This window comes from Athene noctua, chromosome 5 (assembly GCF_965140245.1).
Source record: "Athene noctua chromosome 5, bAthNoc1.hap1.1, whole genome shotgun sequence".
NCBI classification, from domain to species: domain Eukaryota; kingdom Metazoa; phylum Chordata; class Aves; order Strigiformes; family Strigidae; genus Athene; species Athene noctua.
Window position 1 is genome coordinate 31445538 of NC_134041.1, and position 23353 is coordinate 31468890.

The window sequence follows — 23353 nt, forward strand, 5'->3', positions numbered from 1 at the left end:
GGGGCAGCGGGCAGCCCGGGTGGGACCGCTCGCTGCGTCGCGCCGCTGCCCAGGGAGGCTGCGGGAGGAGCTGCAAAGAACCGCCGAGAGCAGCTCCCGGAAAGCCGGGCGCTGGGACCGGCCGCGGGCAGGGCGGTGCGAGGGGGCAGGCTCAGGCTGCCCGCCCCCCGCCCGCCTGCCCCCCCAGCTCGCAGGCGGGGCGCGGGGGCCGAGCCCCGGGGCGGCGGGGCCTGAGGAACGCCCGGCCCCCCCCGGCCCAGCCCCATCCCCCGCCGAGCGGCCGCGCCGCGGGTCGTCGCCCGTCACCCGGCAGGTTGTAAAGTCATTAAGTCCCTCAGCCATGCCGGCCCGCGCTCCGGCGGCGGCTGCTCCTGCTACCGCCGCTGGTGGGCCGCCTCGCCGCCTCCTCCGCGGCGGCTGCAGCAGCAGCAGCGCGGCATGGCTGCCGCTCCCCACCGCCTCCGCCTCCTCCTCCTCCTCCTCCTCCTCCTCCTCAGCGCCGCCGCCCCCCTCGGCGCTAAGGTAAGCGGCGGCGGGTGGGCTCGCGGCGGCGGAGCCTCCCCTCTCTCTCCCTCTTTCCCTCCCTCCCTCCCTTCAGGGAGCCGCGGCGGGGCCGGGGCCAGGAGGGGCGCGCCGAGCTGGCGGGGCCGGTGCCGGCCGCCCCGGGCCTGCGCGGGGCAGAGGCAGGGGCAGGGGCAGGCGGCCCAGCCTGCGCTGGGGAGCGGGCGGTCGCCTCAGGGGAGCGCGTCGGCCCCTCGCCCTTACCCGCAGGTTTCTGGTTCCTGAAGGGGATAGCCTAGACATGGGGAGTGGTGGTGGTGTGTGCCCCCCCGCTGCCCTCCCTCAGTCTTGAGGTGCTTGAGAAAGGGGTTTTGCCGTGTCTCCCCCAAGTTTACCCCGGCACCAGACGCTTTGCCCGCTCCCCAGAGGCCTGGCACTCATAAAAGGCCGGCGGGGGCGAGAGAACGCCTGAGGAGGCTTCCCAGCATCATCAGAGGGACCATGGGGGAGCAGGGCCTTTCCCTGGCTGAGGATTCGCCCGAGGTTACTCCCACCGTCCATCCCTAGCAGAGGGTTGACTTACGTTTAGGGCTGAAAACAGATTTCCCTCTCCCCCCTGCCCCTTCAGGCAGGGGTTTAGGCAGCTGCTTTACCCACTGTGGGGTGCACGTCTGGGTGTCAAAGCCCCGCACTCCCCTCATCTCTGCTCTCCTCCACAAAGGACCTCAGCCTGGCCCTCCTCGTGGCACTCGTTTCACAGCTGCACTGAAACCCCTCAGCCAGTCCCTGTCCCCTTCCCGAGGCCCAGCCGGGGAGAATCACCCCGTGATTGTGGCAGAGGAGACAGAAATCTCAGCTTTGCAGGGCGCCGGCTGTGCCCCTGCCTTCACGGGTCAGTGCGTGCATTGTGGCTCAGCGTTCCTCGAGGGGAACCCAGACAGATTTCTTTGCTGCTAAAGAGATTCTGTTCTGCTGAAGGAAGAGGGGTTTGGGTTGTGTTTGCCACCCCCACCCCCCAGACTCCATGGAACACATGGAATCCTCGCAGAACACTCTGATCGAGGATTGTGTGGTGCGAGTTGGCCTGGCAGACGTGGTTGCTAGTAGTGATTGATACCTCTGGTGCAAGACCGTGCACAAAATGGTCGTTCGGGGATTAACCTGCAGTTCCTGTTGCTGTCCCATTTTCTATATACAACATGATTACACAGTGTCACAGAAAGTCTCAATCCAGAGATAGGGTAAGCAAATTCCTTCCTACGTGGGGCTGAGTACATTCAATGCCTCTGAAAAACGTGATGGTAGAGATGCCTCTTGTGCACACCACCTGTTTGTTATTCCCTTCTTCCCCTTCACAGATTACCATAATTTCTACCGGTTTGCCCCAGAGACTTAACTGACTTGGATCAAGTATTTTGTAATGATGTGCAGCACTTGCTTGTGAACTTTCTGTCATGACAGGATTATGAACAGTACTAGATAGATCTCCACTTTACTCTCACATCTTTAGCAAGCTACCATTTTTCCCCAGATTAGCATTCTTCCTGATTCCATAAAAGTTATTCTGCATTGCTAATTTTACCTCAGGATAGCTTTTCTCCCTTCATGGAAAACTCTTTTCTCAAATACCTTGTTTCAGCTCATCTAAGGAAAAGTTGGGTTTGTGTCTGCTTCCAACACTGAGTCATACAAACTATCTAGTCTACCCAAATAGGATAAAACAATGGCAGGATCAGAAATGGCTTTACGCAAACACCAATTCTTTTGTAAAACATCAGGGCATAATTGCAAATGTTGGGTTTTTTTTCAGGGCTGTGGTAGAGTCTATCACCACAGCTTTAGTCAGAGGATGACACAGGGAACCCAGACCAGGGGAGGTGAAATGGGCATTCATTTTCAGATAATAATGCGATATCCATTCCAGGCATTAAGACATGAAGCTACTTAGTATTTCAGTAAGTGGTGTGGTGTGCTATAGAGAGAAGCCCTTAAGTAAAGGGATTGTGGAAATTTTTGGTAGACGACATGCAGTTAATGGCCTCAGAAAAGATCTGTGAAGAATTTGTTTCATTTTCAGCTGCTGTTTCTGGTAGTTTTATAAGCTGAGACAGGGTTGAGCAGAAAAGTTTACGACAGCTACTGTGCCCTTCAGTGGTGCACCAGCCCTTAAGGCATGCCAGGCTGACACAGAGAGCTTTCCCCCCCCCCAATGCTCCTCCATCAAGGGAACTAGACAGGCATGCTTGTGGTCTCTCTTCCCAGACAGCTTTTTTTCCAGGACCCAGGCTCTAATGAATCTCAAGATTAGGCACAACAATAAGCAACACAGGAGACTGGGCCACCGAGACAGTAATTGTGGTTATTCCCATGTTTCTGGGAAACCCAGCATAGCTCAGAGCTGATCCAGAGCATGACAGAGAGTCAACAGAGAATTTATCCCTTTCAGCTCTTTAGAAAGACCGCCTGGAAATCCAGTAGGATGTCAGAGCAGGCCCACCCTTTTTTTTGCAGGGCTGAAGCACTTTGTCTGGCAGCCTTTGTTTGGCAGGGGGGAGAGGAGAAGCAGCTGCTGGGTCTTCGGTTAGACAGAAAAGCATTCAGCTAGGCTGGTTTAGAGACATGTTTCTGTCATTGATATCTGCGCATCTGGAGACATTTCATCCTGGAAGAGTTCCCTGCAGGCTGGGGTTCAAAGCTCTGTACCCCCCAACAAGGGGACAGGAGGGCAACCTTCACCTACTCAGTTGGCCTCCAGCCTCGGTGCAGAGGCACAGAAATAACTCAGCCTCGGAGAGGAACTGCAGCTGTATAGTTGCCCTGTGCCGAGCCACAAATGCCTTGGGGGAAATTCTTGCAGAGAGCACCTGGCTGAACTGGCATATGGTCTGTCTCTTCTATGGATGTGAATTCTAGGCCTTATATTCCTCATCATCTAAGGAATCGTACCTGACCCTCTTACCTCCTTTAGGCAGAGCCCTCACCCAAGCCCAGGCAGAGCCAGCCTTATAAAGACTAGACCTATGTGCATCTCCTGCTCTGGTGTTTCTAGCCTGCTCTGTTTCTCTGATTCTGCAGCAGAGTACAAATTAGAGCAGCTCCAGCATCTCCTATATCGAGGAGAGTTCAAAAGAGTTATTGTAAAACCCCTTTGACTTCTGCGAGGAGGAGGCACAGGGTGGAGCGGTGGGATTCACTTGGCCAGAATGTGACTCTTGGGATTTGTTGGGGGGCTTGGGGAACTAAATCTAGGAGCTAATCTAATCTGGACTCTGTCCCACAGTCCTTAATTTATTATCTGGAAATTTGAAAGTGCAATATCTCTAATTAAAATCAAGAACCATTTGTGTGTCATGGTTAATGCAGATTTATTTCTGACAATACAATAAATTCAGCACATATTGGAATCAGCTGCCCCAGCTCTAAGTACCTGAAGTTCCCCTTCCAGATGACCAGGCCTAGGACTAGGATGCAGTCATGCTGTAAGTCTCACTGGCCAAGGGGACAGCTCAGCATTGTCCTTGCTTGCACAAAGATAAATACTCCTAGGCAAGGACTGGCTTGGTCATGGAAAACCTGACAGCCAAATCAATCTACTTAAAAAGTGATTGATTCCTCCAGTGCAGAGAGGAAGCAGGAATGGGGCTTATGGATATAGGGGAACACATTACATTAAAAAAAAAAAATCTCTGACTAGCCTCCTTCAGTGAATCTTCATTTGGGCTCCTGTTATTCCTGAAAGTCACAGTGCAGCAAGAAACATTTCCTATTCTAACTGTAAGAAAGAGATACGCAAAGGCAGAGATGCTGATCTTCCCCAGACCTCAGCTCTACCATCATGTGCCAAGTCTCTCTGCATCCAGGCAAAACACCCAGGAGCAGTAACCCTGAAAAGGAGTCTGCAACTTTCCACCACTCCAAATACAGAGTCTTTTTCATGTCTAGGGTTAGGTCAGTAGAACCAGGCTATTTCACTTCCCTTTGCCTGTTTCCCTTCAGCCCTGTCTCACCTAAGATCTCTGGAGCAGGACAATCTGGCAGATTACAGCTACACAAATTTTTATTGTCACCTGGGGAAAAAAAACATAAATATTGCAACTTTTGGTCCATATGCCTTTCCTCCAGGCAATCTATCTGCCTCATGGAACTACTCAGGGAAGTGGTGAGACATCAACTTTGATGATTACCCCAGCTATGGGAGAATCTGTATTGCGCTGAGCTCTCAGTACAGGTAGCAGATAAAGCATTGGCATTCTCCTTCCCAACAGTTGTGAAGAGCTTTTCCTCCACAGGCCTTGACATGTGTATTATAGAGAGGCACAGAAGGGGTCAGGGAAAGATTTTAGCTGAAAATACCTTACAATATGAGACTTTCGGTTTATTTCCTTTGTGAATGTGGAAGCTACATAGTCAGCATTTCCATTGACAGTCCTGTAATACACACTCAGACAAAAATTCTCAGAGGAAATAGATTAAGGTGATCATTTGGAAGAAGAGAATAAAGTATTTTAAAAAATATGTCAGTTTCTTTTAAATTTTGTTTTTCTCTTGAGCAACTCAGCTGCTGGCTGTGGCATTTGGTCCCTGTTGGGCAAGTCAGCTCTAGCCAGAACATTTAAGATCAGCAAAGAGTTTTGTTTTATTGTTTTTTAATTCAACTATTGTAATCCCTAGGGAGTCAGGCCAGGTAACATGGTGCTTTTTTGCAGCAGAGTATGTTATTTTCAACATGCTCTCTCTTGTGGGATCATCCCCAGGAAGACGCACTGTGCACATTTCAGCCACACTAAGTTACAACTTTAAAAGATTTGCATAAAACCAGCTGCATCTCCTCTGCCCAGAGAATGTTCTGTTGGCAGATGCTGTAGAAATGGTAAGTTCTCAGGCAGGAATTAGACTACAAGATGCAGAACACTGGCTATGTTGCACCATCAAAGAGCATAAAGCCAAGAGACGGTCAACCAAAAGAGTAAACAGAGCACATTTAGTAATGAGCAAACCCTGCTGAGTTTTCTTTCACATCCATCAGTTACGCTTTGCAGACTGGTTCTTTGCAACAGGACTGTCAGCTGCTGCGTCAAACCAGCATGTTTTGCTAATAGTAGCACCGATACAACTTTCCTGAGTCCTTACTTTAGCATAGCAGACTTCACACACACACAAATTATTCATTTTCTCCTACTAACACTCTCAGCATTTTCAGCTGGATAAATCCCTTCCAGTCACTGTCTTTTGTTAAACTCATTGCTGCATTTAACACTACTCACAGCTGTATTTCAATAAACAGCAAATTAGTTCCTGCACAGGCTAGTTTGCCAAAGTTTCTGGGAGATTTTAGGCCATCAAACACTTAACAGGAAGTTACTGCAAGGAAAAAAAAAAACCAGCTAAAACCCAGAATCCCTTACCTGCTGGGAATTGTGGAGGCAGAGCCAACAGCAGCCTGCTGCAGTGACCACCCTGGGACCAAAAGACCTCAGGTTTGCCAAATTTAAAGGCTCAGCCCCAGCAAGGCATGTTGGGAGAGGGAGCAATCCTCCTCCAAGCACAGTGGGGTGCCTGGGGAGAGGGGACAACAGCAATTGCAGGAGGCTCTGGTTCTGAAGCACTCTACAGAATTACTTCTGTGAGGGTTGAAGAGTGAGGAGCTTGAATCTGAGCTGATTTAGTCACAAAGAGAAGTTGTATTTGTTGAAATGCAGCTCCAGCGAGTGACAGATGCGTACCCCCAGCTTCCCTGCAGTCAGGTCTCGCACAGCCAAGGGCTGCAGCTCTTCCTCTTCTCTTGACTGTGCATCAGGCCTAGGCGAGCAGCATGAGCTGTGATCTGCTGTTTGTCTGACCCGGGCTGGGAGCGACACTGGGGGTCAGGCTGCCACTGGCATTACTGACACACATGTCCAGCCTGACAGCCCTTCTCCACATTGTGTCATGAGAACCCAGAGGCATCCTCCTTCCCATACATAGCTCAGTCTTGGAGGGAAATTTGAATTTTGAGAGGTGTAAGCCTGGTGTGGCCCCATATGAGCTTGAGCCAGCCACAGTTGTCCCAGTGCTGTCCATTTAGAAGGCATCCAGGTGACATGGTCCCTGGGGGAGCTGCCTTTGGAAGGCCCTTCTCTATCCAGGGTGGTGAGGAGCCAGATTCTCCAGCTAACCATCCTCTGTTTCTGTCAGGACAGTAGTGAGGCAGCAGATGGAGCTGGCCCCTGGGATGAAGAAGTCACCAAGTGGTGGGGAGAGTGGAGCTCCTGGTCCACATGCTCCCGGTCCTGCGGGAGAGGCGTGATGTCCCGGGAGAGGCACTGCTTGCAACAGAGGTCAGTCGTGTCCCAGCCTGAGCCCTTGGTCAGGTCTCAAGTGGCAGAGGGAAAACGGGGTGTCCCTGACCTGTGTTTTGGGACTGAACCTCCTGGGTTTGCAGGGTTGGCCATTTCCTCTTCTGTGGCCTCTCAGAGAGGAAGGTGACTGTTGTCCATGGGGTAGGTGGTGGGCAGGCAAGGCGGGGGGGGGGGGGGGGGGCTGGTGAGGGAGAAGCACACCACAGTGGGACAGGTGACAATCCCCCTGAACACATCACCTGCTCAGCCTGCCTCATCTGATGGGGAGCAGGGGGCTGGTCCCCTCTTGGGGTCTGTGGAGACTTGAAGATAACAGGTTTGTGGGCTGGAGAAAGCCATCTCTATTCCTCTTCCTCTTTCCTTGGCAAACCCTTGCTTACCGAGGCTGCTCTGACCAACCTAACCCTAATTTGTAGCTGGTTCCTGTGTTAAGGATGTGGGTACATATTCCCAGACACTTTATGGGAACTTGATTTACTCCTGGCAGCAGCCAGGTCAGCCACTTCTCAGCAATTTCCCCTCTTTATTCCCTGCAGAGCTTGCAAGTTTTTTTTCCCCTCTGCCATTTATCTGACTGTCACCTGACAGCATCTCCATTTGTCCCCTACAGTTGCTACAGTTCTGGTATCAGTGGGACTGGGTAGAGCTGGGGAACTTCAGCTGCCTGAATTCCCACTGCCCCTTCTGGGTCACCTTGCCACCAAGCCCTCCTCCTCCTGCAGCACCTCTAACCTGCTACTCCAGACTCCTGAGATGTTAATGAGCACTGGCATCCTGCAGCACAGCAAGCCCACAGGGGCTGCCTGTCCCACACTCAGCCCCTTTCCCTTCTGCGTGAATACACTCCTGAGTGGAGGAAGCTCAAGCTAGGGCCCCCAACCTGCTCTCCTTCCTGCAGCAGAAAACTTTTGTGTGGGCTGGCTGGCAGCACAGTGAGGGTCCAGATATGCTGCAGTACCTTCTGTCTGGATGTGGCCTCCCTGCTAACCATGATTTTCAGCATCTCTGCTGCTGCTCCTCCTCCCCAGCACACTGTGGCCATTGTGGGACAGCAGTGGGAAACAGAGGGTGGTGTTTTGCTTATTAAGGATACTAATTAAACACCAGAGTGAAAAAAGTAGGTGTATTTTACTGGGGATAACTAAATAATGTAACAGAGTAATACAGAAAACATGCTGTAAGAAAAGACAGAATAATGCACTTAAAGCAAACAAATAGGAAAATACAGGGTAATGCATCAAATCATTACTACATGAGAAGGAGAATAGTGATTAAGAAAGATCCCTCACCACTTGCATACATTACCATCATCCAGATCCGCAGTCGCTGGGGAGCCCCGGTTACAGCGAGGATTTGGAGAGCCTGTCCCGGCAAGTGGGAAGTCCTGCACAGCACCTCCACCCGTAGGTGAGGCTTCCAAAGTCACTGTAAGAGGGTCCAGGTTTATATAGTATTGAATAAACAAGTCCACCTGACTATGGTGCGGTAAAACATCTGGCTTCACTCTCCAGTTGAATTCCCCCAGAGCCTGGCCAGGGCTCAAGGAGGAAGTCAAGGGAGTTTCTCTGCTTATTTAATTTACTTATGTTCTTTTCAGAACAGGGCCACACATCTGGTCCCAAGGCTGGACAGCTGGCTCCATGGCCTTGTTATCTTGCCCCTGCACAAAGAAGGATAAAAAATATATTCAGGATAGACGTGTTTTCATTACATTCATTATCAGTAATGAGTATATGATATCTAAGCTACATCTTTCATTAATGTGGATACATATTTTGCTAATGACTACATAGTAAGTTAGCACCTTCGGCTCAGGGCCTGTTGTTTAGGCTTCAGTACTTTAACACTTTAGCACTTTTTACCTCAGCATATAAGTGGTTCATTATAACCTAGTACAATACCTACTAGCACAATGGTTATCAGTTATAAAATGTACAGGATTCATCTATAGGTCAACTCTGGCTGGGCCCTGTTGTCCAAGCCTTAGCACTTCAGGCAGGAGGGAGCCTGGGGCTGTCCCACACTCCCCACAGCCAGAGCAGCCCTTCTGCCCTTTGCCTGCTGCCAGAAGAGAGATTTTTCTCTCCATTTGGCATCTACTCTAGCCTTGATTCCAGAGCTGGAGATGGGAGGGCTTTTACTGCAGTGATCAAGTCTGAATTTAAAAAAAAAATGAGGATATAAAATGCAGCCAGAAGGTTTCTGCAGTTTTAAGGAGAATTTAAGTGTTTCACAGGTGGAACTGGCTCACAATTTCTGCCTGAGTCTGCAGGCAGTTTTCAAGCCTCTTGGTGTAAATTTAGGCTTTGCCTACATCATGTAAAGCATAGCTCTGGAGGGACAGCTGCAATACCTCTAGCTTGTCCAGCTTGAATATGCCTACGAGGTTCTTCATTACACAGTGCATCCTAAGTTCCCAGTGCTGTTAACGCATCTGCTGCTTATCTTTACACAGACCTCATTGCCTTAATCTGTCATTTCAGCCATTCTCCACACATCTTTCCAGCTTTCAAGAATTTTTTTTCCTTTGTATCAGTTAAGGACTCCAGTATCCCCTGGGTAACTCCTGCTGGCCAGAGCTTGTTTTGCCAATTATTAGGCCTAGCATAAATATGAACCAATAACCAAATTGTATTTGATACAAAAGGATCAGTACATGGGTGAGCACTGGGGGTACAAACAAGTCAGATTATACATAATTGACATCAATCCCACTGACCCCAACAACGACACCACACAACCAACAATGGGTGGAATAAATGGTGAAATGCAGTTTCCCATAGAAGGGACAGGAGACAACCAAGTCAACAAGCCAAGTACATAAGACCAAGGAAGCCACATACTGAATCTCTACACAGCCCGTGTTTACCAAAGCCAGACCTGACTGGAGCCCAGTTCCAGGGAGGCAGGAGGCCCTTCCCCAACAGGAAACTCTGCAAAGTGCATCCACCTCACAGACAGACACTGCCCTTCCTGCAGGTGGTCCCAGCTTTTATCCCCAAGTGGGACACCTGACCTTTGGTTACTTAATGCAGACACCTGGGGCTCATTTACCCAACGGCTCTCCCTGCAGGGCCGGCTGCACCCTGGAGGGAAGCCTAAAGGTAAACTCACCCGCCCTTTGTGAAGGGCTGTGGGAATCACCCGTATGTCAACCTTAATTTGGGGCTTGGGGTTGAAGCACCAGCATTTCAGAGCTAAAGCATCAAGGGCTGAGAAAGTGTTTTGGGCCATCATCTGCATCAAGCCTTTCCTGCTAAGTCTTTTAAGGTGGCCAGTCCCCACAAGAGGTGCCACCTCTCTGCCTACTACACAGTGAATCCTGAAATCAACTCCCCCAGTCACTGCAAATCCTGGGTGCTTCTGTGGGAGTGATGGATCATCAGGGTCTATTGTCCTTTTGTCACATCAGCCTTTTCAGAGCTCAGAGATGAAGGAGCACAGGGATGATACTGCAGTTGTTCCTCGTCTGCTCAACCTGCCCCAAAATAAGAGTAGCCTAAAATCAAAGTCCACCTAAAAGCACTGAAAAGTGTTTCAGAGGAGATGCTAGCTAATCTAGATCCAGAAAGTTTTGCTCTGATAAAATGCCTGCCTTGCTTCTCCCCCTTAAGTCTGGCCTGACTTCTCTATCACCCTCAACACCTTAGTATTTCACAGACCTCCAGCTCATTTTCTTTCTGCTTTTTAGGCTCCAGATGCCCCAGGGAAAAAACAGCACCATGTGTATTGGTCAAGCCAAGCACTACCAACTGTGCCAGCAGCAGGTGAGAACCACTTCCAGTACTGACTGGTCCTCACTGGGGAATGCGGGACTTGGGGTCACACTTGGAGCTGCAAGAGCACCAGCACTGAGGGTGCGACTAGTCTGTCAGAGTTGTGCAGACAAGGAGTACAATCCACTCCTGGAGTGGTTGATGGTGTGCCTTTGAAGACGTGGGAGATGGGCTCTGCTCGCAGGGAAAAGGATATACAAACATAACTTCTTGTGGGGTGAGGGGAGGGACAAAGTTTCTCCAGCATGCTTATCCCTTTGCTGGAAGTAATTTTTGCAGGACTGTTAAATACAGCTGTCTGAGGAGCCTTTGGCAATGGAGGCCTGGCCTTTCTGTCTGTATTGTGGCACCTTGGAGTCCATCACTGATTTCTTCCAGGGTGGACAGGGCATTTTCATCCTCCAAGGATGTAGCAGGGACAAGCAGCTATCACAACTGAGGCTGTGACATAGGGAGCTTTTGATCACATTTATTCCCTCCATAGCCCTGCCCAGCCAACACAGCAAGCTTCAAACAGCAGCAGTGCTCCAGTTTCAATGCCAAAGCCTTTGGGAAGCGCTACTACCACTGGATGCCCCTCTATCCAGGTGGGTTTTCACAGCTTCACACAAGGGATCAGGGTGAGACAACACCCACAGGATCTTCTCAGATGGAGAAGGGAAATGTCCTGCAGTACAAGGGATGGATGCTCCTGGCTGGTCTGCTTGCCTGTGCTCCCTGCTTTGGAGAAATCGTTCCCTGTCTCTTCACAGAAACCGCTCCACCCAGCCAGGCCTCCTCTCTCACCACATCGCTCCTGTTTTGGATCCTGCATCAGCAAGCACTGGTGGGCAGACAGGACACAGGCTTCTCTGAGTTGTTTTGGCTAACCAGCAGTCATCTTGGGTGTTCATGCTCTTTGTGCCTTCTCCCATTTTGGCTGCCTCAGTCACCCAGCATTCTTCCCGCTGGGCTGGTGTTGGGTTGTTCTGAACAGGACACCTATCCGTTTCCTGAGCAGGCAAGACACATTGCTTCACATGGGTTGCCAGTTGTCCCTTGAGGCCCAGATTGAGCTCACCTAAATTATTATCCTCTTTCTGGACACACCTGTTTTTCTCTTTAAATGAGCAGCCAAGGGAACATAGAACATCTGCACCTCTAGCTTCAGTTGCTCAGCTGAATGGGGTGTTGCTGGCCACAGCCCTACACAGTCAGTACTCCTCTTACAGGTCTTGCTTGCTCTTGTGTATTCATGTGTGACCTGGGATCTGTTGATGCAGATTCCATGTCTGGCACCAGGGATGTCACTGTGAAGGGGATAGGGTATGGCAAGGAGAAGGATTTTCCAGCAAGAAGTATTTCTGCTAGGCATGGTCCCCAGCTGCAGCTGCATACCATGACCCCTTTACTACTCCAGAATCTGTAGCCTTTGGTTCTCATCTCAAGCAGCAGGAACATCCAAGGTGACATCAATCCATCATTATGGATAAGAGGAAAGTCCCTCCCTGCCCATCTCTGAGCACCTTGATCTGCCTGGTGACTTTCTGCCCCTGTCCCTCCAGATGACTACACCAGTATCTCCAACAAGCCCTGTGACCTCCAGTGCACCACCCGGAGTGGAGAGAGGCAGCTGATGGTTAGAGCACAGGATGGTACCTCCTGCAAGGACAGGACCTTTCAAGGGGTCTGCATCAATGGGAAGTGTGAGGTGAGGCTCTGGGAGGAAGTAGTACAGAAATTGGGAGGGTAAGTGCATGACTGGACCTCCTGGTCATTGCAAGGCCAGGGCTCCCAGCAGGGAACTGAAACCAAGGCCTGACACAGACTAATTACATTCACTCTTGGATGCCTGTGGGCTAGAGGAGAGCAGAGAGGGTCACGCAAAGGGAATTATATACATCCATATATTCCCACCGAGTGACAGCACTTTCCTCCCAGCACAGAGAAGACTAGAATTGCAGGTTTGTACATAGTCATCCAATTAAAAAAAAATTTAAAGATCTTATATTTGATTTTCACCTCATACAGCAAGGATGAAGGTGTATATAGTGTTACAGAGAGGTGCCTTACAACCTCAGAAAGGCCTGCCTTAGATGCAGCATCTCTTGGAGAGCAATGTTGTGTGTCATTATTTCGGTGGGAAGGATTGGCTTAAATACAGAGACAGAAGGAACCGAAACAGCTTACCCGAGTCTTACTCCATTCACTTATGCACACAAGCCTCTGCCCCAGGTTCAAGGGGCCCAGTGTAGCTGGTCACAAGTTACACAGGTGAATTTCTGCTGCTGTTGAACTTATTCATTACTCCACTCCAACCTAACGTACATCCCCACCCAGAACCTCACCAAAAGAGCGTGGTAGCATTTCCTTGAAAGACCCTGACCTGTGGAGATAAGATGGCCCCAGAAAACCCTTTCTTGTTTTATTCTTTGCAGCCAGTTGGGTGCGATGGGAGCCTGTACTCATCCTGGACAATGGACAGATGCAGGGTGTGTGGAGGGGACGGCAGCACTTGCCACCGTGTCTCGGGCAGCTTCCGAAAGGCAGTCTCACAGATAGGTACTCCCTGCTACCACAGTCCGGAGACTTCACCTGCTGCTTCTTACCACCAGCTGGCATGAAGAGTGACTGGCTTGAATGCGAGTAGGAGTTTCCCAGCTGCTTAGTGGAAAGAGCTGAAGACTGTCACCCCTGCTTAAATGCCTGTATTTTGTCCTTTTCACATAATCATCAGAGGAGATTGGTTTGATGTGCTGTATATTAGGCTGGTAATGTTTCCCTTCACCTCTTTACAATAGGAAGCAGCTGGGGATCTATTTGTTCCTATTGATTCTGGCATCCTGCCTTCCTCAGATAATGTGAAGAGATCAATGAATCTTCTTTTATTTGTGCTATGTGTTCATTTGGAACTTAAGCTCCTGTAATGAGGGTCACAGCATTTGTTCCAGCCTGCACTTGGTCTGCTGCTTTCCCAGTCCTAAGGCTGGCATGAATGAGGGACAGTCCCTCTGAAACTGGGCTGAGATTCATCCCTTGAAACCTCATGGCCCATTCCCTTACCCACAGAAGGAATAGACTGTGGTATCCTCATTAGTAATTAATTAACTGTGGTTTGAGGATCTTTTGGAACATCATTTCACACCGTTGTTGTTTTATTACTCTGCCTCACTCTCTACAGACCCCCAGACTAGAAAAGCACTCAGGCTCCTTTCCAGAGCAGGGGTTTTGGCCTCCCATTCCAGTCCTCATAAAATCTTACAGAATGGACAAGAGCTGCATTTCTAGCAGGAAAGACAAGCTGCCAAACCACGGAACTTTAAGAGCCTTCTTATTTCCTCTCCCTTTAAAGGTCAATTTTTATGCTACTCCTGAAACAAATTCTGTTGAGTCAGGAGCTGAGGGGACCTATGATCTTTTGCATCCTCTGTTCAGCTTCCGCCCTGATCACTAGTAAGCTTTTTCTGTGCTCTTGCCAGAAAGAGCATGAGAGCCCATTCATCCTCACACCTAAAGCCAGACTGTTCTGCTTGTGCAGTTCCTTCCTGACTCCAAACCCAGCAGTGCTCAGACTAAGCCTTAGAGACCTGTAATGGTGATCTGTAATGGGACTTCAGAGGGGGGCTGGGATTAGAGCTCACAGATGGGCACAACATGTGTTTATGTCTTTAGTGCCCTGCCCCTGATGGGCAGCGCTGTCCTCCTACATACACACTTGTCCCATGAACTGCTTTTCCTACCCAGACCTTTTTATTCTGTCCTCAGGGTTTCCTCATCCTCTGTTCTGTTCCCCAGGTTATGTGTTCATCACCAACATCCCTGCTGGTGCCATGGACATCCTCATCATTGAGCGCAGGAAAACAGAAAACATCCTAGGTAAGCAGAGGAACCGTCTGGATGTGGAGATCCCAGTTGAGCTGCCTGGGAGGTGGGAGGAGGGCTCTGTGCACTCTGTGTGTGCTGTGAATGAGCTGTCTGGGAGCATTTTCTCCATGGTAGCACTGGGGCACTTAATCTCTCCATAAACCAAGGCTACCACATCTCCAGCAGCCAGCAGCAGGAGGGACGTTTGGAAACCAAGCTCATGGGCAGTCGCTGTTGTGAAGACATTGGTGCTCTTGTTGGAGGGAAATGAAAGCAGCAGGCATTGAACACCGCTGATCTCACCTGATGTGGAAGATGAATGCTGGATGGCCTGTGGTTCTTTTTCTGTCCAGCTTTTCTTGGTCATGAGCTGTTTGGTCTCCTCAATGCCAGTGTTCTGTATGGAGTATCACATTTGTCCCTTTTTTTTCTCTTTGAAGCGCTCGCAGATGAATCTGGGCATTTCTTCTTCAACGGCAACTCTGCCATTGACAACCCCCAGAATTTCAGGGTAGCTGGCACGATCTTCAAGTACCGGCGACCCTCGAGCCTGAACTCAGATGGGTTGGAGTATATCATAGCTCATGGGCCCACTAACCAGTCTCTGAATGCCATGGTATGTGAGGAGCTAGTTTTAGGCTTTCCTGTCTTGCCTGTCCCAAAATTGTAAGCCTCCCTCAGACAAAGGGAATATTAACCTGGTTCCCAAGCCAAACCTGAGTGTGTAGGTGGCTGAGGAGTCCAGTCTTGGGGGGTTTCCTCAGGTTTATGGGTGTGATATCTTCTCTTAACATCCGTCACAAAATGGATGCGGCTAGAATAGTGCTCTAGGAAATAAATGTTCTTAAATTAAAAGGGATTTTGTTTTCTTTTCCTGTTGCCTCCAGTACTATAACTTTAATGGGAAAATGCCACACATAACTTATGACTACACTGTACCACGGACGCCACCTCTCCGAACTGTAGCCCCTGCTGTAGACAGACCTCTCTATCATCACCTACCAGAGACCAGCCAGAACCATCCCATTCCAGCCGTCTCCAGAGCTGCCCAGGACTTCAACACCACGTGGCTCACTCTGTCACCAGATGACACCAGTGAACAGCTTCCTCTACGAGAAGGGCATGAAGATTTAGGCTTTGGCCACCCGCAGTTCTTCCAGACCAACTCCACTGGTCAGACTCGGGACTGGGGCTGGGAACAAGGTGAAGAGAAGAAGTATGACTTCCAGATAAGACGGGTCTACCATGCAAACACAGGAGAGGAAGAGGAGGAGGAAGCAGCAGCAGCTGGTGGAGAAACAGAGTTGGGTTGGTTGCTTTGTTTTCCCTTCCCTCCCATTTTGTTCATTGAAAGCAAACATCCCATGTTGGTCTTCTTGAAATCTAAGGTGGCTTTACCATCAGGGCAGACAAGAGGGAATGATGATTAATAGCGGGGTGGAGACTGTCAGGGAGCAGCAAGGCCAGTAGCTCAGTGAGGGAAGGGGAGCTGGGAGAGCATGGCCATGGTACAGGTCTGGCAGTGCCCTCTTGGGCAGGGCAGTCCCACGGCACCTGAGCTTGGCAAGCAGAGCAGTGACAGCAACACAGCCTAGCAACAGTCCAGTGATTATCGAGTGGAAGCAAAGTCACAAGTTGAACCTGAGGTCAGTCTGGGAAAGCCAAATGGCAGTTCAGGAACAAAGTACACCTGAGGGCCCAGGCCTGAGCTTAAATGGAGATCCTGAGCTGATGGGCAGAGTATTTATGAGGTTCATCAAGGCAGTTAAGGCCTGTTGGTGCACCCTGGTGGCAATTTATGATTTTGAGGCTGAATTCAGAATATTTTTTGCCTTGTTAAATACCACATGCATCCAGTATAGTTCAAGCATCCCTGTGTTCCTTCCAGGTCTCAAGTTCAATCAGATTTCCATCAGCACAGCTGTACCCTACAGCATGAGGAGACCCGAGCTCTCAGAGAACAGCCGCATAGCATCCTCTAGACTTCGCCTCTTCAGGCGACTGTGTCACCGGGACCCACACAACACTGCCTTCTGCAGGGAGCTGCAGCACCTGGCAGCCCGGCTGGCCCCCAGGAACTCCACAGCAGGACTATGGACCCTCACAGCTTCCTGGTGGCCACAGGGCCTCTACAAAGTGCCGGCCCATAAGAACTCACCGGAGGACTTGAAGGTGGAGGCATTTGCTGGGAAACAGGGGGAAGCAGCCAACTACAGCATGATGGCATCTGTGGAGAGCCCTCTGCTAGGTGCCAGCCCAACCGTGGACATCAGCCAGGCAGAGCCTCTGCAAGCCCCTGGCACTGAAAGGTGGCACTTGATTTCCTGGGCAAAACAGGAGTGTGGTTAGCTGGGGAGGGAAGTTCAAGCCAATCTCCTGGTAGTCTCACTGCTGTCCTTGATGTCCCTGTTCACCAGTGTCTATCCATGGCAGCTGCTGTAGATGCTTGACCAACGGTTGTGTCCTCCAAAGACTGATTGTCACAATTGGCCTGACACGGATACCAGAATGTATTTCAGGTCCCCCTGCCTCTAAGGGGTCCATTGAAATGGTGCTGCAGGACCTGCGAGGCCAACACTGATGTGGTTATAAAGGCCAGGAGTCTATAGCATGTCAAATACACACGTTTACCACCACAGCATGCCCCTTTTGTTGCATTCCTCTGGGCACATAAACTTCTGTAACTTAAGTAAACATTTGGCAGGAGACTGAGGGCCAACTTTTAAACATTGCTGGCAAGCCATGTGTGAACACTCCCACCACATTATATGACAAGAGAGCCCTTGCTTGAGCTCTCCTTTCCAACCTAATGTCATACCTCTCAAGTATGAACTGAGGCTGAGGACACCCACATGGTCAAAACACCATAATATACACAAGACCTACTAGAAACTGCCTCCTCACAGAGGGATGTTGATCCATGACTATCTACAACCTTGCTAGTTGAATTCAGGAGATGGATCAAGGCTTTACAGTCTCTGTTCATCAGTGGCCCACCTTGCCCAAGGTGAGGCAGATAGCAGAAATACTGGGTTTCTTCCCATCTTCAAAGACAGCGAGGAAGAATTTCAATATAATTTATGTTTGCAGCAATTTTTCATGTTTAGCTCACACTACCTCCTTTTTCCACAGCAACGAGTTTGATGTGAGCCCCATGGGCCATGATGACATCAGCTTGGCTGACATGTATCGGTGGAAGGTCTCAGCTTATGCCCCCTGCAGCTCCACTTGCACTTCAGGTAGGTTTGGCTTCAAGCAACTGTTCATATGAAGTCCTTTTTGGCTGTTGATGGAGAGAATACTGGTATATTTTAAAATGGCAGGTAGAGTTTCAGATGTAGTGAGCACTCCAGTAATTTAATCATGGTGAGAGGAGACTTTTGGATCTGAAGGAGCCTGACCAAGAGAGGGTCTTGATTGCCCAGCAGGTATCAGCACCTCCTATGCGATGTGTGTCCGGTACGATGGAGTGGAGGTGGATGAAACATACTGCGATGCCCTAACCCGACCAGAACCTACTCATGAATTTTGCACAGGGAGAGATTGCCAGCCAAGGTGAGTGGAAATGACATGAGCTGTCCACGGGGACAGTGTGTCTTTGTAAGGATCATTTTCTGCTCAAAGTGTACAGCCATTTATGGGCTGGAAGATACACTTAAACAGCTAAGCCCTTGTATTCTCTTGTAAGCAAAAAGAGGGAGGGAGTTTGCTGTCTAAATTGCCTGCTAATTGCAAAGTTGGCTTTCAAGACCAGCATTGCTTTAACACAGACATATATGTGATGAATAGATTCACAGCAGCAGCTACTGGGTGAGAGAGTCCCAGGCATGCAGGCACTCTTCAGCCACCCCGTGTCCCTTGTCCCCCTTACCTGGGTTTTCCTTTGTGCTTTCTCTCCTGGGGACTGCTCATGGAGGTGGGAGACCAGCTGGTGGAGCGAATGCTCCAGGACCTGTGGTGAGGGCTACCAGTACCGCACTGTGCGCTGCTGGAAGATGCTGGCTCCAGGCTTTGACAGCTCCGTTTATGACGACCTCTGCGAGTCAGCTGGGCTGGCCAGGCCCATGGAGAGGAAAGCCTGCAAGAACAAGGCCTGCGGGCCCCAGTGGGAGCTCTCTGAGTGGTCTGAGGTAGGCAGCAGGGAAGCTTTGCTCCCCAGAGGTATGCAGCCGGGGCTGGGCTGGGGCCTGGAGGAAGGTGGCTGGCAGAAGCAGGGTGTTGAGGAAGCCCCTGGCCAACTGCATCCTGGGGAAGCAGGAAGTCCATTACCCACCACTCCCCTGTTCTGGCACTGCCTGGCAAACAAAGGCCATTGCAAAAAATTTTTTCTAAGGTCACTTTCCAAGCAGGTCATTGACAAAATGAAAGCCCTGCCAGCAGGAGGCTTTGTCTCCCTTTTCCAGAGGATCTAAATGATTCTATGATTCTATCCAACAAAGGGTGAACCAGTAGCATGGAGATACAGAGAAGCTAAAATGCCATCAGAATCTCTTTGACTTTACAGAGCCTGCTGGGACTGGGCCAGTGGCCCAGTGACTTTGAACAGCAGTCCAGGCATCCACATCTTGGAGCATTGGAGCTCTAGGACCTAAAGTAAATAAGCAGCAGAGATAGAGACAGACCCACCTTTTTCTGTCCCTGCTGGGGCCCTGCCCCTCCCACCTAGTGCTACAGGGGGACAACAGGAGGAGGCGTAGCTGCCTCCCTCACCTTTGCTTGTCCTCCTTGTTCTCTGCTTCTGAGACCTGGGGGTGACTCTCTATGGCCATTGCAGTGTTCGGCCCGGTGTGGCACGCAGGGGACGATGAAGCGGGAGGTGCGCTGCTCAGTGGAAGCACCCTTCTGCGATGAGTCCCGGAAGCCCAGCAGCGAGAAGGTGTGCACAGGCCCGCCCTGCGACCGCCGCTGGACTGCTTCGGACTGGGGCCCGGTGAGTCCGGAGGGGCTGCTGCTCCTTGCACCCAGTGCCGGTGGTGCAGGGCTGGCGGGAGGGAGCAGGTGGGCAGTCATGCTGCTGCTCTCTTTCAGCTTTCTCTGGCAGAGGCTCAGCTAAAGAAACAGAATAATCTGTATTTTTGCCTCTCCATGCTGTAAATTATGATTAGCTGTGAGGTAAGCTCCATTCCATCTGGGAAGCTCACGGCACCTGGAGAATGGAAGCCCCTGACCAGGTGTACCTCTAAAGACCCTTGGCATCCAGTGCCCCAGATCCAGTGGCAGGGCTAGGCTCAGGACTCGGGTGTCCTGCACCACCAGTCCTGACCCCTTCACTTTTCTGCTTTCTGATGTGTCTAAATGCCCTTTATTCCTCCAAGTGCTCAGGTTCATGTGGTGAGGGACGCATGAGCCGCTTCATCGCATGTCGCAACCTGGAGGGCAAGGTGATCTCCAACTCACAGTGTGACCCAGCCACCAAGCCCCTGACCGTCCATCCCTGCGGAGACAAGAACTGCCCCGCACACTGGGTGGAGCAGGAGTGGGAGCAGGTAAAGTCAAGCCCAGCCCTGTGTTCTCAGCCCACCTTCCCACCCCTTATCCCACAGGAGATGGTGGGAGCCTGGCTGCCTTGGTAGAGCAAGGTTGTATGGTGTGACCTCCAGCCATGGAGCTGCACCCTTTTCCTAGCTCCTTTTATAAAGAAGGAAGGAGTAATGCATAACCCAGCTTGTCCCCCCTATACCATATAGACCACCCCAAAGTTTGTGGCATTTGCTGTCTTCCCAGGGACCTCCATTGGAGGGCAGCAACATCCTAAGGAAATCCTCCTCCTCTCCCACCTCTGACTCCCAGCTGGCAGTTAGAGACACCTCAGCACAGCACTTTGTCCAGAAGACGCACTTGCCCCCCCAAGATTTGAGTCCCGCCACTAAAGAAAAAGCCTCAACAAACCCAGCTTCATCTATGATAAATAATAGGTGGAGGTAAACCTGAACCACAGCCCAGATCCCTGCCCTGGAGGTCACATCCAGACCACAACTGTGTACTTGCCTTAGGACTTAAGAGTGCAGTGAACATGGTCCAGGTGCCCTGTTCTACCAAACAATTGGTCTCTGCCGATCCACTTCCCTTCTGTTGCTCAAGGCCTAGAGGCTTCAGGCTTCCCAATACAAGCTGATCCAAATACCAGAAGGACACATGGAATCAGCTGCAGGGTTTGGGCTTTGCCTTTTAAGTCTTGAGCAAAACAGGGATTCACAAAGCACTAAGGAAGAGGGTTTCTAGGGAACCAGAGAAGCAGCCAAGCCCTCTCCTCTCTAACCACAGCTAAACTTCTCTTTTCCTTTTGCTACCTTTTATAGCTGTTGACTACATTCAGCTGAGTCTCCTTCCAGCACTGGTAATGAGCACAATCTGGTTAAACCTGGGGACCTAGAGCAGTCCCATAACCTTCTCCTGCTCTGGCCTGTGGTGTGGGTCACATGCAGTATGCCAGTACAGTTTTTAAACTGCATCCAGGATATTAAACTCACCTGAACTCTGAAAGACCAGCTGAGTTCCCCACCTTTGGGTGGGCCAGCTTCTTTGCCTTTGCTGAGTTCTCTCTGCTGATCAGCTCTGAGCTTACATGATGACCAAGGGCGGATGCAAGCCCGCTGAGCTGGCCCTGCCATGAAGAAGGGGACAAAGCAGTGAAATCTCACACTGGCAACTGTCTCCGTGGGCATCAGGAGGCAGAGCTGAGCTAGAATCAGATCCTGCCTCCTGCTGCTTCTCTTGGTGGTGTCCTCAGGTCTCAAGTCCTCCCAGCTAAGCCTGCATAGTTCTGGGCTCAGCAGTACTCGGCCAGGCAAATCACCTGCAGTGCACCGCTTTGGTCCCCTTGGTCCCACGCAAAGCTTGTCAGTACTCAAAAGATTTAGGTTGCTACATGGTTTTTGAGACCATAGCTACACATAAGACAGAATCTTGTAGTCCTACTTTGGCTGCTCTGGGTCCCTTGTGGTAGCTGCTCTCAAGGCCAGCCAAGGTGAATTCGGCATCCTCAGTGCTGGCTAAACACAAATTACCAGCTTCTGTCCCCACTCCCTAAGAAATTCAACTCCTCTGCAGACACCCGTTGCTCCTGTGACCTGGGCAGCACTACCCCTATTAGACTGGTGTTAGCACAGACATTAAGCACCTTGCCTCTGAGCAGGATGCCATCTTGAAGCTCTATGGCTGACTAGCATCATTTGTTACCTGGCTGTCACATTCTCTTTCCCAGTGCGATGCCAGCTGTGGGCGAGGGACGAAGACCCGGGTCGTGTTGTGTGCGGGCCTGGAGAATGGTTTGTACAGGGAGTACCCCGAGAAGCGCTGTCAAGCCTCTCAGAAACCTGAGGAACAAGCTGCCTGTTTCAGGAGGCCATGTTCAACATGGTTCACTACTTCCTGGTCTCAGGTAGGGCTTGGGGTGGTAGGGAAGGGGGAGAGGCGGCTTGATAACCCTGGTTGGTGGAGCATGACCTGCACTGAGGCTTTCTAGCAGCCTGCTGCTGAGGGCTTTTCGGTCTGGCCTGGACCACGAGCTCTGCTCTTCTGCAGACCAAGCAGCAGGTGGAGGGACTGGCCCACACAAGCTGGAAAAAGCCTTACAGCACATGGATTACTGCCTCAAGCAAGAGCATGCACCACAATGCAGGCATACAGGATACAGCTGTGTCACCTCCTCTGCCATGAGTCAGTGTTTTGTCTTTCCCTGCTTTCCCTTGATTTTAACTTCACAGAATCATGGAATCACAGAACTTGAGTGTTTAGGGAATGAGTGGACAGGAGAAGCTGGGTCTGGCTTACAGCGGCCATGTTCTCCATCTTTTGTCACAGCATCAATACTCAAAACCAATTCCAAGTTGCTTTAAAGAGGTGAAAGCAAACTCCTCCCCTGCTCGCCCCAGCCCTGGCTCAGGGAGGCTCTCCTCCAGCAACAAAAAGGGAGCATAAGTGTAGGATTTGACCCAAACCTTCTCAAGAATAGTCTCTAAAGTAGGGATGGGGAGGCTTCACTGGAAGAAAGAACTTGGGAACTACAGAAGAATTTAAAAAATGCCTCTCACATCCCTTTTCTCTTTTCTTGATCCCAACAGTGCAGCAAGACGTGCGGTGCTGGTGTGCGACTGCGGGAGGTGAAGTGTTACCAGGGGGAAGCGCTGGCTCAGGGCTGTGACCCCACTTCCAAACCAGAAGCCAGGCAGACGTGCCAACTCCAGCTGTGCCCCACAGAGGCACCAGGTAAGACTGGGAGGGCAGGGAGGGAGAGGAGCCCTTGGGAGCCCTTTGCTCCGTCCAGGGAAGCACGTCTCCTTTTTAACTCCTTCTGCGGATGCTTCTGTTCCCCAGAAGATGACTGTGAAGACAAAGCGACAGCCAACTGTGTGCTGGTGCTGAAGGTGAAGCTGTGCTCTCACTGGTACTACAGGAAGGCTTGCTGCTGGTCGTGTCGGCTTAAGTCACCCTGACCGCTGCCAGGCCGTACTCTCCTTCCAAGTTCAGGGGCAAGAGTCCCCATGAGCCAGACTTTACCACTTGAAGCTACCCCACTTGGCTTGGCTGTGGTGCCAGTCCCAGTAGACCAGGCTGCTCAGCGAGGAAGGATTCCTAGGACTTAGTCATCCCTCTCCACCAAGAGGATTTTACACAAGACAAACCATCAGTTCCTAGAAAGCTACTGAGAAGTGAGTTGGGAAAGCCTGTCCCTGCTGTCATCCTCCTGAAGAGCTCTCGTTGGAGGCGGTAGGGCACAGAGGCCAGACCGCAGCAGGGCACAGGCAACAGCAGGCATCTTTCTGGTCTGCCCTGCAGATTCTTCTTCTGCTACAAGGGCAGTTTTCCAAAACACACCAAAAAATTCTGTGTCACAATAAAGAGCTGAACTATAAAACTCTGGGTTTGGGATGCATGTACATAGGCCAGAAGCAA

The 23353-nt window shown here is 50.8% G+C and overlaps 1 protein-coding gene across 6 annotated transcripts; it reads left to right on the forward strand.

Moving 5' to 3' along the window:
• The first annotated feature begins 266 nt into the window (after positions 1–266).
• On the forward strand, positions 267–23279 carry LOC141961403 (ADAMTS-like protein 2). 6 transcript variants are annotated; one of them, XM_074908277.1, is made up of 18 exons: positions 267–522; positions 6681–6818; positions 10531–10606; positions 11100–11202; positions 12160–12305; positions 13033–13156; positions 14390–14470; positions 14899–15074; positions 15346–15766; positions 16347–16767; positions 17591–17697; positions 17884–18013; positions 18375–18588; positions 19233–19388; positions 19774–19944; positions 21663–21839; positions 22522–22666; positions 22775–23279. In XM_074908277.1, exons 1-18 carry the CDS (start codon positions 341–343, stop codon positions 22891–22893), a joined length of 3087 nt encoding a protein of 1028 aa, XP_074764378.1. In that variant the 5' UTR covers positions 267–340; the 3' UTR covers positions 22894–23279. The 6 variants fall into 6 exon arrangements, with proteins under 6 accessions (XP_074764378.1, XP_074764380.1, XP_074764379.1 ...); XM_074908279.1 differs by having other exon boundaries at positions 22778–23279; XM_074908278.1 differs by having other exon boundaries at positions 17887–18013.
• The last annotated feature ends 74 nt before the right edge of the window (positions 23280–23353 follow it).